The 17,697-nt window shown below is 43.2% G+C and overlaps 1 protein-coding gene across 1 annotated transcript in view; it reads right to left on the bottom strand.

Annotated features, from left to right (window-relative positions):
* Positions 1-17,304: 17,304 nt before the first annotated feature.
* Syce1l (synaptonemal complex central element protein 1-like) overlaps positions 17,305-17,697 on the bottom strand; it is a gene marked incomplete in the record, with an annotated part of 10,673 nt that continues 10,280 nt past the window's right edge. The window contains 1 exon segment of the mRNA XM_013507106.1: positions 17,305-17,430. Coding sequence (XP_013362560.1) covers positions 17,371-17,430 — 60 coding nt within the window.

Here is a 17,697-nt window from a genome sequence, read left to right as displayed (position 1 = left end):
AAAAATTATCTAAATTTGATTGTGGCCATGGTTGTGCAACTCTGTCCATGTGCTAAAACCTACTGAATCTTACATTTTAAATTTGTACATCGTGTGGTATGCAAATTTTAGCACAATAAAGCTGTCATTAAAAAAAAAAGATTGAACATTGGAAGACACAAGAACAATTCCTGGCTCTATACAGTACCCACTGTGCAATCCCGGATTGATGTCCTCACATGGTAAGACAATACTTACCATAATCACCACTGCAGACCATATTATTAGCGTCACCTACCGTTATATCATCTAACTTTTACAACAAACCATTATGACAAGTGTTGTGATGGCCTGCCTCTTTAAAATAGGGGCGTGTGAACCAGAGAAACTAAAGCAGCTTTTCACTTTATGACCTTTGGCAGATAGTTGAACTAGTGTTTGACTCCAAGAAGCCCCAGTCCAAGGTCCACTGCTTAACAAGTACCAAATAAAAGAACACTTCAAGTGACAAGGGTTAGGTATGAATGTAAGTGTCAACGAATTTTTCTCTGTGGTCACAAGTCTATGAGGTGGGTTGTTATGGTTTGTGTCTAGATGTCCCCCAAAGCCTCATGCAGTCTTGGGGTGGGCTTCTAGAGTTTATGATTGATCCATGATCCAATGCTGGGATTATGGGTATGAGTGTTACATCCACCCTGGGGCAGGTGGTTTGCATACAGTGTAAGGGAGGGAAAGGGGTTTGATCTTTGAGCTGCCATTCTTCCCTTTTGCTCTTGTTGCTTTTGCTATCTTCCATGGCTGCCATGAACTGTTGCCCTCTGCCATGTGCTACTCTGCCTTGGAGCCAGCCGAGTGTGGACCGAAGCCTCAACAAACAGTGAGCTAAATAAACCTTTCCTTCCTTAATTTTGGGCATCAGGTATTTTGCCTCACCAACGAGAGAAAAGTAACCAAGACATGGGTATTAGCATCCCTATTTTAAGATGAACAGGCTGATTTCAGAGGGATTTAAAACCCACTAAATATCACACAGCCCATGAGTGGTGGGGTGAGGAACAGAACTGGAGCTAAGAGCTGTACATCAGTAAAAGCTGGGCTCTATTGCTCTACAATTCTGATCTTTCCAAGCCACAGTTTCCTTGTTCACAAATGCAGGTCATAGTAACACCCACCTCTCTCTCTCAGTGCCTGTGGGGAGGATCAAAGATGATCAGGGTAGTGAAAGATCTCCAACTGTATGCCTGATAATGGTCACCTATTTTAATCTCTGTCTATGCACACCAACAATGAAGCATCTCTCTGGCAGGCTGCCACTTGCTGACTGGGTTCATGTGCTGGCTGGATGTTGGAGCGGCTCACCTAATTTTTTAGGGCCTTGTAAACGTATGAGATAATTTGTCTTTATTAGTGAAAGATTTAGTGATGAATTCACCCTGAAGCATAATTAGCCTCAGGCCTGTCTGTCCCTGAGGGGATCTTTCCTATCTTAGTAAAATTAGACAATCTGAGACTCAGGGGCCTGTCATCTTAATCAGTCAAGCTAATCTAACACAAAGTACACTGAATCAACAAGTCTTCACTTCTGCCATCTCAATGCATCTCCACTGCTCCTCAGAGTAAAACAAAAGAGTAGTTTGTGCTAGCATTAAGGTTGATTGAAAGACATGAATGTCAACTAACAGCCATTCAGAACTGCTAGATTCTTGATGTGTGTTTCTACAGTGGCTTCTTCGGCTTGAAGAAACAAAGGGGTGGACTTATGGAGTGGAAGACACTTGTTATGCTCGCTGTTGCTTCCAGAACATGCCTTTACTTGATTTTCAAAAGCTTTTCTGAACATGAAGGCAGGGTGGTTGCCAGCTCACCTCACAATGACAGAAGGATTTGCTCAAAGGAGTTTGCACTTTCATTTTAAATTGTGCTTTGTTTCCACCCATAGAGCAACCAAGACTGTGAGGAAATGTTTGCTACCCATCCCCAGTGACTTAGCTCATTTGGCCAGCATTTGACCTTGAGCAATCCAAATGACCTCCATCCTGGCTTTGCCAAAAGAGTGGATTGCTGTTTCAGTTTTTCTCTTCAGCTGTTCAGCAATACTATATCTTTTCCCTACTGACTGAAGATAAATAGAGGGAAAATCCAATGGAAATACAGCAGGCAGTGGACCATGTGTTGGCCTAGGTGGTTTCTGCCTTTGTACACTGAAGTCCATGGGCTTTCATAAATTAGGGATCTCAAACCCCCTAATTTTAGTGTCCATAAGGAAGTTAGGTCTTTGCATCTACTAAGAAAGAAGCACTCTGCTTAGGCTCTTTTATGCAGGGTCTATGAAGTGACACTTCAGATATGCAAAGACAAACCTCACTGTCTAGATCCCTTGATATAAGGGATCTTGCTGGACTCTTGCTGGACTCTTCCACTCAAATCACCTAAGGCGTTTCATGATCTTATACTCATCTGGGTAAGATCAATATTCATTACTCACCTCATAGATGATTCAGTGGGTTGTGGAACATTGATGAGTGCAATTATGTCCTCCCCCTGATGTGTCTTTGCCCCTAATTTCTTCCCTGATTCTCTAATATCAAACACTGAACTTCTTTGAATAGACTGGCCATGCTTTCACTGTTCCTATTTGACCTGCTGTGGCTTCCTCCCCTTATCCCTCAAGACTTCAATTCTGTGGAGTCACATTTAAAGGACTTCTTCAAAGAGATGGAGTTCTCAGAACTTCTTCTGGCTCGCCTCAGGCTTGCCTTGACTGAAAGAACAGGTGTGATAGAAGTGAAACTATGCAAGTTCTACAGTCCAGGCCCCAAAATACCTTCCAACCCCTCTTGAAATTCTGTCCTGAAACCTCATTATAAAGAAGCTCTGTCTGTGATACAGGAGGAGAATCATCCAGGTAGAGAGGAACCACAGTGCTTGATGGAATACCAAGATGACCAGAAATTTGAGGCCATCTGGTCTACCCACCTTAACTGAGCCAATAGAAGAAGTAGCCTCATGAGTGATACCAGACAAATCAGGGAGAATTAGCTGGCTGAGCCAGGCAAAAGCTCTAAAACCAGGAGTAAAGTCATAAGTTGCTCGTTAGGTAGCAGCAATTAATAACAGATACAAGACATTTTCCTTGGTGTACCTGAAAGTTTACAAATGTATGGGAAGTCACAGGTATGTGTATACTTGAGATGGCAGATTATTCCCATGGGAAAATCTCTTTCCTCTCATCCTCTCTGTCCAACTCACTCCTATTCACTATTGTTAAGCAAAATTTGTAGGAGGCTATTAGTGTAGACTAGGCTCCTGCGTTAGCTTCAACAGACCAAACCAATATAGAGTTTAATCATAGTAGCTGAGCTTTAGTTAATTGCAGAGGGCTCTGTCACTAATTAACCAATTAAGCTTTCCCAGTTGTCTTTATACCTTACTTACATTCTCTGTAAATGCTGTCAGATCCCATTGTTGGTGGGAGTTCTCAGAACTTCTTCTGGTTATGGGAGCTACACATTTCATGAATTATTTGGTTTGTATAAAGTCTACTAAATTTAATTGGTCCAAGGAGTTTTCCTCTCTTAATATTACTCAGGTCTCAAATTGGGCAACCCTCCTTTGGGAATGCTGCTGTAACTCTCCAAAAAACAAATTAGGATTAAGTGCTTTCTGATGGGCTCCTGAACGCCCTGCTCTTTCCTCCTTTATATACAGTTTGTTTCACAACCAGTTTCCACCCACAGAATGAAGGCTGGACAAGGTATCACAAAGCCTGCCTTGGCCCTTGTTGTATTTCCAGCCTCTAGCTTAGCACATACCATAGATGAAGATTTTCTGCTTATATATGTTGTCAGATGGTCAAGTGTTTTATCAATGCTCTCAGCAGGACAGCTATTTCACTGTATTCCAATGGGGTGTTTCTTCCTCAAATGAGATACTCTCTCCCTCTGTGTCTTCCCTCTGTTCAAAAGCCTATATCTGATTAAAACCACCTGTGCATATTGTCAATGGTCTCCTTAAATTATCACTTGTTTCTGTAGCATATAGTGTAGGAAATGGCTAGGGGCTTGGGGCTGTCTGAGAATAGTACTCAGAAATTCAGTCACTTTTCTGACAATTTTGTGGTTGCCAAAACATCCTTGCAAAATGTTGTAACAAAAATTTAGTATCATGAGGATCATTCTAACCAAGACAAAGTAGGGAAAATTATCATATCCATGGCTTAAACTTTATCCCATTAATATCAGTTAAATCTCATACTGATTTACAAGATAGCCTCATTTTGCTGATTTATGATGGTCTTGTAGCCAATAGTAGCCTGTGTGAAAAAAAGATTCATGTTTCACCACCACCTGAGAATATGCACTTGATTCTATTTATTAATGTTGTAGGCAAAAAAATGCATCAATTTATTTTGTCTTGTTTTAGTATTTATATAATTGGGTTGTTTCAGTACTATTGTGTTTACAAAAAAACTGTATTATGCAATGCTCCTGAGAATTCACATTAAACCAGAACTCCATATTACATTCCACTTAACTAGAATTGCCTTTGTTTGAAAAATTTCTATTCAGCAGTTGGCAAAACTATTTGTTTAATTCAATGCTATTCTATTTGGAAAAAGAACAACAATTACAAGTAACACCTAAAGTTCTTTCAGAGAAATGAATATTCTCTTGTTGTTCCAGTGTTGTAGGGGAAAACAGGGCTAGAGAAAGAACAGAAGGCTTGGAACTTGGGACTGTATCTTTTTTAATCACCAGGTAGCTGTGTGACACTAAGTGATACTGAATCAGATGACTAAAGTAGCAGCAAGAGATAAAGAATAAAGCTACTTGTTTTGTAGCTTTAAAATATATAGATACAAGCATATTGGATAATATACAGCATAGAAACATGCTGGCTGCATAGAAACATGCATGTGATTAGTCTTAGTTCGTTATGCGCCTGTTGTTTCCTACTGGATACAGCTACAGGCCAACATGTTTAACAAATCCTGCCTTTGATACACTAATGTGGGACACTTCCTGTAATGCTGAAAGGTAAAGGAGGAGGTAAAAAGATGACAGTTTTCTCTGATCCTTGAAATCCGGCATCACAGTAGCTTTGTCTCAGCCTGGAAATATTATGTGGAATGGTGTGCATATGTGGAATTGCCACACAGATGTAGAAAGCCACAGAGACATGAGGACAGTTTTAATAAGAGATCCTGTGAACCAGCTGCCCACCAACCCGGGGGAACCTCACCACCCTGCGGCGCTCCGTAGATACTTGTTCCCGGATGCTGCGGCTGGTTGGAGCATCTCTGGGTAGATGCTGCCATCTTCTGGTCATGCGCAGCAGGGCTGGTCCTACTTCCCCTGAATCTGTAGAGTCTGCTTCTGAAAAATGTGGAAACTCAAAGTAAAAGCAAGCTGGCTCGCAGTAGAGTCCCTGATTACAGCATAACACCCTCTGCGCGACACAAATCTCTGCCACTGAACCTAAACTGGGTTTTGTGCATAGTTTTCTTCTGGTCTCTGAAGCTCTTTATGAGGCACACATGATTCCACAGCATCAGTGTCGTTGAAAGCTGTTGTTATTGGTGGTGGCAAGTTAAGCAACTTTTCCAGAAAGTAATTGTAAATGTTATTCACACAGTGAAACAAATACGTATGTATTCTGAAGTAACACATGTTGTTTCATTTCTAAACACCACAGAATGATAAGATAGAAGCCACTTCAACCACACATCCAAACATCTATTATAATCCTTTCATTCTGCATTATCCTGACACCAGAACCAAACAAGGATACACGGACACACACACACACACACACACACACACACACACACATGCCCGAAAGCTACAAGCCAATAACCCTTAGTAACAGACATGCTAAAATCCTCAACAAAAGACTAGTAAAGCTTTGAAAATCCTCAACAAAAGACTAGTAAAGCAATGAACAACATTGTTCACCATAATCCAGTGAGATTCATCCCAGAGATGCAAGGATGGCTCAACATATGCAAAACTCTTATTTTTATACCTAGATGTTCCCCAAGAGTCTCGTATGCTCAGAGGTGGGGATTTTGGAGGGTGATTAAAAAACTGGGACAATATAGCAGACTTGCTGTTAGGGGGCAGGGCCTGGTTAAAAGAGGCAGGTCTCTGGGGACATGAACCAGGACATACTTTCCTTCTTGGCTCCTCCCTTCTCTCTCCATTTTCTGACGGCCGTGGTGGTGAGTAGCTTTTCTTCCCCCTTGCTCCCTGTTCCATGCTGTCCTGCCCTGGAACCTACAAACTCAGACTGAAACTTCTGAGACTTGAGCCAACATAAACCTCTCCCCCACCAAGTTGTGGGTATCTGGTGTTTTGTTCCAGCATCTAGGAAAATGACTAAGACATAAACCAATAAACACAATACACTGCATCAACAGAATGAAGAACGAAGAGCATGTGATCATCTCTATAGACACAGACACAGCATTTGATAAAATTCAGCATTCCTAGCTAAGCATGGTGGCACACGCCTGTCATCCCAGCTGTCTGAGAGGCTGAGGCAGGAGGACTGCAAGTTCAAACCCAGCCTGGAAAACTTGGCAAGACTGTCTCAACATGAAAAGAAAAAGGGCTGGAGATGTAGCTCCTTCTGAAGGCCTTGGGCTCAATCTCCAGTACCACACAGAACAAAACAAAGTATTCAGCATTCCTTCATGATAAAAACTCTGAACACATGAGGTATAGAAAGAATGTACCTCCACATAATAAAGGACATTTCTAATAAGCACACAACTGGCATAATACTGAACAGAAAAAAATTGAACATTTTCTGAGATACAGAATATGATAAGGATTCTCATTTGCACTAGTTCTATTATAATACTGGAATTGCTAGCCGGAATGATCCATTGAGAGAAAGAAATAAAGGGCACCCAAACTGGACAAGAGGAAGTCAAACTGCCATTGTTTGCAGACATGATTTTAAGTATAAAGAACCCCCAAAGACTCCACCAAACAACTATTAAAAGCAATCAAAGTCAGAAAATTTATAGTACACAAAATCAATAACATTTCTGTGCACTAACAGTTATCTAAAAAATGAAATCAAGAAAACAATCCCATTTATAAAGCTATGCAAAAAATACCTATCAATAAATATAACTAAAGAGGTAAAATATCTGTACAACAAAGACTGTAAAATATTGATGAAAGCAATTGAACACACACACACACACACACACACACACACACACACACACAAAGACACCGTGTTCATGAATTGGAAGAATCCAATTGGTTAAAAGATCTGTACTACCCTAAACAATCTATAGATCAGGGCATTCCCTATCAAAACACCACTGACATTCTTCATAGAACAATCCAAATCTTTACAGAGCCAACCACACACAGAATTCCCTGAACAGACGAAGTAATTTTGAACAAAAAATACAAAGCAGGAAGTGCTATACTATCTAATTTCAAAATATACTGTAACATTATTGTAGTCAAAATGACAGTATATTGGAATAAAAAACACATAGACCAATGGAACAGAATAAAGACATTAAAAATAAATATACCCATCTAGAATCAACTGATATCTAACACAGGTGCTAAGAATATCCATTTGGGGAAAAAAATCAGTCTCTTTAATAAATGGTGCTGAGACAACTTGGTATCCATATACAGAAAAATGAAGCTAGACCCCAATCCCTCACCATATTAAAAAAATCAACTCAAAGTGAATTAAAGTCTTAAATGTAAGACCTGAATCTACAAAATTACCAAAGCAAACACAGGGGAGAAACTTCAGGACATTGGACTAGGTGAGGATTTTTTTTGGAGAAGATCCCTAAAATGCAGGCAATAAAAACAAAAATAGCCAAATAGGGATTACATTAAACTGTAAAATTTCCACACAGCAAAGGTACAACTATTGGTCAGAGAAAATATTTGTAAACTATAAACCTGACAAGGAGTTAATATCCAAAATACATAAGGAACTCAACTCAATAGCAAAAAACATTCTGACTGAAAAATGGGCAATAATGGACAATAGAACAAAGAGACATTTCTCAATAGAAGACATACAAATGGCCAACGGGTGTGTGAAAAATACACAGTATTAATGCTCATTAGGGAAATGTAAATTAGAACTGCAGTGAAATTATCACCTCATACCTGTTAGAATGGCCTCTATAAAAAAGACCAAAAAAAATCATAAGCGCTGGCAAGCATGTGGAAAAAAAATTACCCTAACACACCACATACCTCTAGTGGGAATGTAAATTAGTGCTGACACTATGGAAAAATAGGATGGAGTTTTCTCCAAAAAATTAAAAAAAGAACTATTATGTGATCCAGCATTCCCACTACTGTGAATATCTCCAAAGGAAATGAAACCGAGCCCTGTAGGCTACATATACTTCACAGGAGCCAAGAAATGGAATCAACCTAATTATCTATCGACTGATGAAGAAAGAGTTACATACACTTACAATGGAATATGGTTCAGCTCAGATCCATATGAAATACCACCATTTACAGCAACAGGAATGGAACAGGAGGGCATCATGTTAAGGAACATAAACCAGGCAGAGAAAGATGAATATCACACAATCTCACACAGATGTAGGATCCAAAAAAGTTAATTTCCTCACATATGTGGAATCTGTAGAAGCCAAGAGCAGAATGGTGGTTAGCCTGGGGAGCGACAGGAAGGGATGGATGGGCACTAAGTTGCAGTCGGGATGAATAAGTTCCCGTTCTACTGCATGTCAGAGTGACTACTGAAAAGGAAGCTACAAGAAACCCTTTGAATAATTTTACAGCAAAGAAGTGATAAATAAGGAGGTAGGTAAGCTTACCCTGATTGAATACAGCGTATTGTGAACATGTATCAAAATAGCATATGATACCCCATAAATATGTATAGTTTTTTCTGTGCCAGTTAAAATTGAAGGTATCCAAAGTAAGTAAATGTAAAAACATAACAACCAAATTCTACCTTGTGTAATTTGGAGGCGAGCAGGCAAGGGTCCAAAGTGGGGGGAGATAGCAGGGACATGCAGGGCTAGAAAAGCAGACTGGTCTAAGGCTACTGGGGAAGGCTTTGCATCCTGAGTAGAGGATCTAGACTTGACCCTGTAGTTCACGGTAAATCACCAAAGTTATAAAGATCTATGGTTTTATTTGTTCAGACTCCACCGTGCTTGATGAATGAGAATGGGTTAGACCAAAGGCAGCAGAGAAATGAGGGTCATACGTTAGCCAGGCAAGTGACAATGACATCTGAGTTAGAAGAGCAGCACAGAGAAAAAGATGACAAGAAGATGGATATTAGTGGGTGATTATTTATACCGTGAATTCTGTTTAAACATTTCAGATGCTTGTCTTGGCAAGGTACGGTTAAAGAACCACAACACGAACACCTTAGGGAAGTTGCTGGGGAGTCTCTGCATTTCTCCAAAACACCTTTCATAGTGTCATGGTGTTATTCTTTATGTAATGAGAACGTATTTCCTCCTTGGGACACCTAGACAAAGTCTGAAGTGAGTAGGTTTTAGTAAGTCATTCAGATGGCAGCTCTACTTCAATGAAATGAACACACAGGTTGAATGAAAGCCAGTAATTTGTGGGACCTTTTGGAAAAGGACCTTTGACATTTTAAAAGTAATTATTATCGAATGAAAGAGCCATCAACTTACTTTGAATTTTTGAAATACATGCTGTGAGATTTGTTAGAGAATGCCAGCCATGGTATTGCTCCTGAATGGCTTATAGCACAAAGGTCATGAATTTATTTTTGTGATTATGTGTCAGCCTTACCCTAATTAAAAAAGTCATCCAAGGGCCCTCAGATTTAAAGAGAATTTAGGGGAAAGGGTATTTCTTTATAAGCTGTAGCTTCCATTTACTCAGACATAAAATGTTATCTCCCAGAGACATTCAGCAGACCTGCCAGCACACAAGGTACGTAGATTTTTGGGCCCAAAGTGGACGCAACTGGCTTTCTATGTTCTGCTTCCAATTTTGGATAAAAATACACAGTCTCCCTGAAATTTGCTTTATTCACTTATTAAAATGGGGAAATGAGGAATAGTTGTTGGTAGAATAAAAATAAATGAGAAATAATATCACAATGAAAGTCACACAATAAAACTCACTGTTAGACAAATACAATGCACCTGAGCACATAAACTCCCACAATAGCTGTCTTAGCCTCATTGGATTTCTCTTACTTTTTCTCACTATGCTGTTTCAATCAAAGCCTACTTCTCAAATCAAGAAGCAGCCTCTCTTGTGTTACTACTTCTGATCAGAATTACTCCTATGCGCTCACACAAGGGCACACCCCACTCTCAGCCATGTCCTGGTCTTCATTCTCAAATTTAATGTTACCTCGTCAGGACAACCTGAACTGACTTCCCTAAAACAGAAGAGGACTGTGTTGGTCTCACCGGAATTGCTGGCAGTCCTCCAAAACACTTCCATAATGCCATCATATTATTTATGTAAGTATCTGCTGAATAACTTTCTTCCCTGTTTTTCCAGTCCCTTCAGGGATGGGGCAGAATCCTCACTCATTACTGTGTTTCTAGAGCCTCGAACACTTACCAGCTCAGCAGGTGGTTGGTAAGTATTTACTGAAGAATGTGTGATGAATGGAGCTCTGTGGCCAGACCCCTTGCTGGGACAATTATGACACAAAAGAGTATCCAGGTCCCTCTCCTTCAGAACACTGTCAGATCCTTTGGCCTCTGCTCTCATGACACAGATTTCAAATCTTCAGGTTCTAGCATTTCTCCCTACCTGACAGGCTTCATTTTGTTGACTCAAACTACGGTTAGCAATTTCAGAAAATGCTCTGATGAAGACTACACGAGGACCACCACAATCTTTGTCCTTTAAACACTAGGTATTCTATCCGTGTGTTTAAAAACATAACGTGTTTTAAACATCATGCATCATGGCTTCTATCTAAAATGTCTCCCCTAAAAGTTCATGTGTTCAAAAGTGAATCTTTTACAGAATGGCTGGAGTATGAGGGCTGTGTCATGAGTTAGGTGGTTGAAGGAAATTAACATTTGATGGCATTCCTGGGAGGCGATGGAAACAGAAGGCACGACCTTGGAACTATAACTCGTCCCCAATCCCTTCCTCTCTGGTGTATCCCCCTTTCTCTGTTTCCTGGCTGCCATGAGGTGAGCAGATTTCCTTTGACATATCCTTCCGCCATGGTGTTTCTGCCTCACCACAGGATTCCAAGCAATGGAGTTAGACCAGGGACTAAACCCTCTGAAACCATGGGCCAAACTAAACCATTCCTCCTCCAAGCTGTTTTCTTTTAGATATTTGATCACAATGATGAGAAGCTGACTAATATAATGGAGTAATAAACATTCTTATGCAGCATCATTTAATATGCTGCATCCCTTTCACAAGAACATCTGCTACACTTTTTACACATTGATGTTGGTCTTTTAGCATAATGTAAATTATTCACTTTTATCCCAAGATTGTAGGCATTCTTTCCCATCTTCAGATTTCCTATATACCAGGATTTCGCAGTCTGTGTGACACCTGAAGGCTGTGGTTTCTGTCGAAGATCCTTGAGTGTGGAAAATAATGATTTTGGTGCATGCCCTCTTTGATCACAGCTACGTTGAGCACACTAATCTATTTTAAATATTCCTTTCAAAAACTTACAAGAAACTCATGAAGAGGCAACTACCTTTAGAAGGAAATGCAAAGTAAACAGGGTTATAAGACAATTATACTACATTCTAGAAAAATAGAGTTGCTTGCAACCCAAGGCTTTCTTTCAAAAGGGGATACTAGAAGCTTAGAGATGTGTTTTAGGCATTTTAAATAAAAATAAGGATTTTTTTTCAGCATGTTAAAATCTTGAAAGGGGCATAACACCCTCCCTGCATGATTCAGTGTTATTAAAGCAGTCATCTGGACTACATAGATCACAAGAGACACCTAAGAAACACTGATCTAAGCCGCTGATAAGTAAATTTCATTTTCCTTATTGTTATTTTTAGTTTATTTATTTATTTATTTATTTATTTCCTTTTTTTTGTTGTTGTTTTTTTTTTTTTTTTCTGGTACCGGGAACCGAACTCATGACATTGCACTTGCCAGGCAGTCGCTTTGCCGCTGAGCTAAATCCCCAGCCCAGTAAATTTCATTTTGACAGATATGTTCAATATTCCTAGGTGGAGTCCAGGATGAACAAATAGAAATGTATATCATTCCTATCAAATCCAATTTCAGAATTCCCTCAGTAAAGAAGGGAAGGAAACTGATATCTTACTTGGCCCAACAATTTTACTAGGGTGATTACCTTAATTTCTGACTTACAGGTGAGATAACTGGAGCTTAGACAGGAAAAGAATTTGTCCTGGGATGCAATGTTAAATGTGAGAACCCCAAGCTTGGACATGAAGATTCTGCATCCAAAGACTGTCCAAAGACTTTTAATTCAGCCACCAGAATAGCTGTGAAAAAGTGGAAACATTCAGACACTCTTCAGGGTGATAGTTCAGGGCTCCTCAAGCCTAAGCATTAGAATCACCTGTCGGGTCTGATAAACCCAGATCACTGCGCTTTACCCACAGAATCTCTAAGACAATAGGCCTGGGCTAGGACCCAGCTATTTGCATTTGGGGCAGGTTCCCAGGTGAGACTGATGTCTCTAGCCCAGAAAGCACTACCTTAGCCAATATTAGAACTGTATTTATTTCTGGGTAAGTGGTTGCAACGCCAAGTGCACATCATCAGCTGGAAAGTTTTAAAATAAATATACTGAGACCTGGGCCCTATCCCAGACTGGCTGAATCACACTTTCTAAAGACAATTCTGGGCATCTTAGTTATTTTCTCATTACTGGGACAAAACACTTGGCACCCAAAAGTTATAAGAGGGAAGGTTTATTTTATCTTGGTTTGCAGAGGTTTTAATCCATAGTTGGCTGGCTTGGAGGCAAAGCAGCATTAACTCACAACAGTGCAGACAAGAAGGCAGCAAAACAGCAGGAAGGAGGCTCCCTTTGCCTTTTATCTCATCCAGGCTACAAGCCTATTGCTTGGTACCATCCACACCAGGGTGGGCCTTCCCATTATTCACACCAGAACTATGCTACACCAATTAGTGAACTGTAGTGGATGGACAACTGGTGGTCAACTTATAACCCCCAGCTGAACTGAGTAAGCGTGGTGCTGGGTGTGTGAGGCCCACCTGGGGACTGTTGCCAGTAGCATAAGAGGCAGAACTGGAGAAGAAGTGAGGCTGCTGGGAACTGAGAGAGGCTATGGGAGCTGGTAGAAGCTGTAAGGAGCTGTTGGTTCTATTGGAGGAGCTTGTCATGCTGGCTTTCCTGATGAACTTGGCTCGGGAGCCAAGGAGCTCAGGACCTCGTTGGCACTGAGAATAGCTTCAGTTCACTTTAGGGGAAGCACTAGTCTTCACTTTGTGCATTGCTTCCTGGCTCCAGAGGGGAAGAAGGTGCATAGCTCAGTCTCCTGAAGAAGCTTGCTGCATTGGCTTTCCTGATGGAAACCCAACTGTCCTGATCATAGGAGGAGCTCGGGACCTCACTGCTGCTGAGGATGGCTGTGGTACCTTTCAGGGGAGCTCTGGTTCTTACTCTGAGCATCACTTCCTGGCTCCAGTGCAGATCCCTCAGCCCGCTAGCACAGATCCTTCATCCCACTGGCACAGACTTTCTAGCTTCCATCACTGACCTTTGGGCCTTCCCAGTGCAGATCTTTGAAACAGGCCTGCATGAGATATTGTTGTGGGCTCCGGGCCTCCAGTTAGACTCATGGGAGGCATTGTTATGAGATCTAGGTCTTCAGCTGGACTCATGCAGGACATTTCCATGGGATCCAGGCCCTTGGCTGGATTCTCTGGTCTTTAATGTGTGGACAGATTTCCTGCACTCTTTTGTAAATCGTTTTTTGGGTGACTATTATAAATAATCTTATAAAATGTGTCCTGTATTATATTATTCCCCTTGCAAAATATTTCCCAAGCCAACACAGTGGGCTAATTTAGTTGCCACATACCCTTAATCCATATTCCTACACCCTAGATGCAGTCAGCTTTGAACAGCCCACCTATGAGTACACAAGGCTTTGGGGGGACAGCTAGATACAGCATCACTGTCTTCATGGTGCTGCTATTGATTGTGGCACACAGCCCACTCTAAGATCAGTGGTTTATGGCGAATATACAGGTGTTCCAATGCTTGCAGTCAGGAATGCAATTGTGTCTCAGATGGTTGGTATCCTTTCTGCAGGTGAATAACTCAACTCTGGTTTTTTCCCTAATTTGGTCTTGGGGTCTCTGTGTAGGGTAGCTATTAATTCTCCCCACCCCTGACAGGACAGAAGGTCATGGATGTTTACAGCGTGCCTGGTGTGTGGCCTAATATCTGTGTTACTGACCCATAACCAGCCTTTGGCTCCTGTCTCACTTGTGTCCAGTTTGTTCCTACCAAGGCGTTAGCCATTCTTTCAGAGAACCCTGACTGGAAGAGAGCTGGGTCTGGGTGTGTGTCACAGCAGACACGGTGAGGTGAAGCCAAAACGAGTGAGGTTAGGGTGCTGCAGGGAGTCCAGTCAGGAGGCGGCGGGAAGTTCAAAGAGCAGGTGGGGAAAACGGAATGAGAGGGCTGAGGGGACCATCTATGCCTGGATGGAAGGTCATGGACCTGTCCCGTTGGCTTTCTCAGGAGGCTGCGGCTTGGCAAAAGAAATGACATGCCATGGGGGGAATGTGCGCTCGTGACTCTGGTGTTGAGTATCAGGTTAATTTATAGTCAGCCGCTGTGGGCGTGCTGAGTTTCGGGATCAGTGGGATGAGGAACAACTGGGCTACACCACAAAAGATCCTGCAGGGAGCGGATGTTTTAACTAGGCCAAAGGTGACAGGGTACCACTAACTTCAACTTACTGCAGGCCTAAAAATGGGTGCCTAAAAATTGTCAACACTGATATAAGTCACTTGCCTCTTCCCACAAGGGAGAAAATTAAAAACAAAAACAAAAAAAGGCGGAGAAACATGAGGTGACTTCTCTAAGGTTGTAAGGGCAAAGCAAATATGAATTAGAAATATAAGGCTTCATTTCCCCTGTTGAAAAAAAGAAAAGACACTCCCCCAACCCGTGACATTTTTAAAGAGATATGAGAAGGCTTTACTAGCGGTAGATATAGGATGCACTCAAGGGTGGAATGTGGGTGCTCACAGAAAGAGGCACTCCTGACTTTTCTTAGGACATCTACTTAAGAAAGCGTGTTCTGTCAATTCGAAATGCATATAAACCTTTTTAAAGGCCAGCACGTCTCTTGCACCTTCATGATTCAGAACATTGTTTCTCAAGGACCCAGGAACCGCCTCTTGGAAATGTAACCTCAAAGAAGACTACATGTGTGTGCGCGTTCATGTAGCCTATCTTCAACAGGTGCTTTCCTCCAAAACTGCCAACTGCCATGTGATTTTGCTCTGGAGAAGGAAATTTATTAACGCAAATGGTCATCCCAACTTAGGATGAGCTCTGTGTTTGACAAGGGGTGGCCGGTCCACTTGTTTGAGGACTGGATATTGTTTATTAGAGAATGGACTACACCGGCTTGACCGTGAGAGGGCGCTATTCCTGTTTTTGCCATCTTTTTTGCAGGTTGCCTGAGAAAAGCATTCCCCTTTGCTTTAATGCTTATTCAACAGTAGAACATTCATCTTTATGTTTTACTTTTTGTGGAGAAGTTTTGTGAGCTACCTTGTTCGAGTTTATTTCTCCATCACGGTCACACAGGGAAGCAGGACTGGGTCACAAGAAGGAACCCCTGGATTCTGGGCCTCGTACTTCCTCACCAGAGAGCTGTGGTATGTCTGCTGGCATCCGCAGAGCAGGTGTCTTCTCCCTCCAGGGAGTCTCCAAGTCCCATGCTGACAGGACTGTGACTCATACGTTTCCTGTTACTTTTTCAATGACCCACAAAGTGGCAGGAACATGGCTAATACTCCGCAAACACGTTTGAATTGCTGAACTTGGCGAAGGTCAGTCACGTGGATTTCCATCGTAATTCATGCTTTGCTTCGAATACAGTCCAGAGTCTCCCGAGGCTTGTTGACATTTAATCCGCACTCCAGGCAGTGAGAAGGTGGAATCTTAACCACAGCGGTTAGGGTGGGGCCTGTGAGACGAGACTAGGACTAAATAAAGTCACTAGGATGAAGTGCCCAAGATTGAATCCTGGCGACTTCATACGAAGAGAAGGGATAGACATGCTCTGTCTCTGGCCCTGTGGTGTCCTGTGTGACCTCAGGACGGTGACCATAAAGTTATCCCTGGGTGTGGTCCCTCAACTTTGAACTTCCAGTGAGTCAAGATAACCCTCTTTTCTTGATAAAGCCACCCAAGCTCAGGGCACACAAACCACCGTATTCACCAACAAGCTGGGCGTGTGGGTGGAGGAGGATGCACGCGACCCGCATGGAATAGAAAGGACATACGATGTGGGCTGCGGGGCAGGAAGAACTCTGGAAGTCCTGGCCTTGCAAACTAATTAGTTCTTGCTTAGTTTTAGCGTCTTCACGTGTTAGGACACACACACACACACTCCACTACCAACGAAACCCATATGCTGTTTAGCGTGTAGATTTCCTGGGACGATGACCAACTGCGGATACGGAAATCCTTTGTAATGACAGCATTTACGATGTGCCAAAAGCATGAAGAACTTTCCGCACATTCTCAGTTAATCCCCACAATGACCTTTACTTCGCGGATGAAGACCCTGAAGCCCAGAGAAGTAATCTGACTGGTGCTGCACGGCTGGCATGCAGAGCTGGGATTGCATGTGACAGTGTCCTGGTACAGTTATCGTCCACCTGGAGAACCTCAGGACCTCCCCGCCCCACTCTCTGTCCTGCCCTGTCCAGCAGCTGCCCCCCCTTGGGCTCCTCTTGGTTTTTTTTCATAGCTTGTTTCTTTGTAGCTCAGCTCTGAGATATTTAACAGCCAGCAGTGAGCGCAGACGCCCCCAGGAGACCCAGGGGTGGGCTCCCCTGCCAAGGACAGCGAAGGTCAAAGTGCCTGGGGAGACACTGGGCTTGCTGTGCGGCTGGGAGCTCACACAGAAGCGACAGGGCCGGAGGGAGATGCGAGGGGGCGGAGGTGTGCACGACCGCAGGAGCCCCACCAAGGGACCTGAGGCCTAGCCTGGGACTTGAGCAGGGTCCCTCAAACCCTCCCTGATACTGCAAAAGGGGCGGCTCGGGAACCAGAGGCGTGCCCAGCCGAGGACCGCGCACACAAGCAGCCCGAGCCCAGGACAGTCCGAAGCCGCGCCTTTATTTGGGGGCAGCCCCGCAAAGCCGGGCGGGGCCGTGCTGCTGCTCACGGGGGCGTCGGGGCGGGCTCCGCCTGCGGCTCCAGGTCCCCCTCCGCGTCGCCGGCCTGCAGCAGCGGGAGGTGGCTGCGGGCCGGGGTCTCGGAGCCGGGCTCCCTGCTCCCCCGGACCCCGCCGCTTCTCCCCCGGGTCTGTCCCGAACCCTCGCCCCCGTCCTCGGCCCCACTTCTCTGCGGACCCCGGCCTCTGGGGCGCTCCGGGATGGTCCCTCCGAGCTCTGGAGCTCCGACTTCGGTCTGCGGAGGAGAGAGCGAGAGGAAGCCGCCGAGAGGCAGCGGCGGGGCCGGGTCGGGGCCGGGTGGGGGCCGAGGGGA

This window comes from Chinchilla lanigera, unplaced genomic scaffold (genome assembly GCF_000276665.1).
Source record: "Chinchilla lanigera isolate Chin_1 unplaced genomic scaffold, ChiLan1.0 scaffold00121, whole genome shotgun sequence".
NCBI lineage: Eukaryota > Metazoa > Chordata > Mammalia > Rodentia > Chinchillidae > Chinchilla > Chinchilla lanigera.
This window is presented reverse-complemented; position numbering and strand designations above follow the sequence as displayed.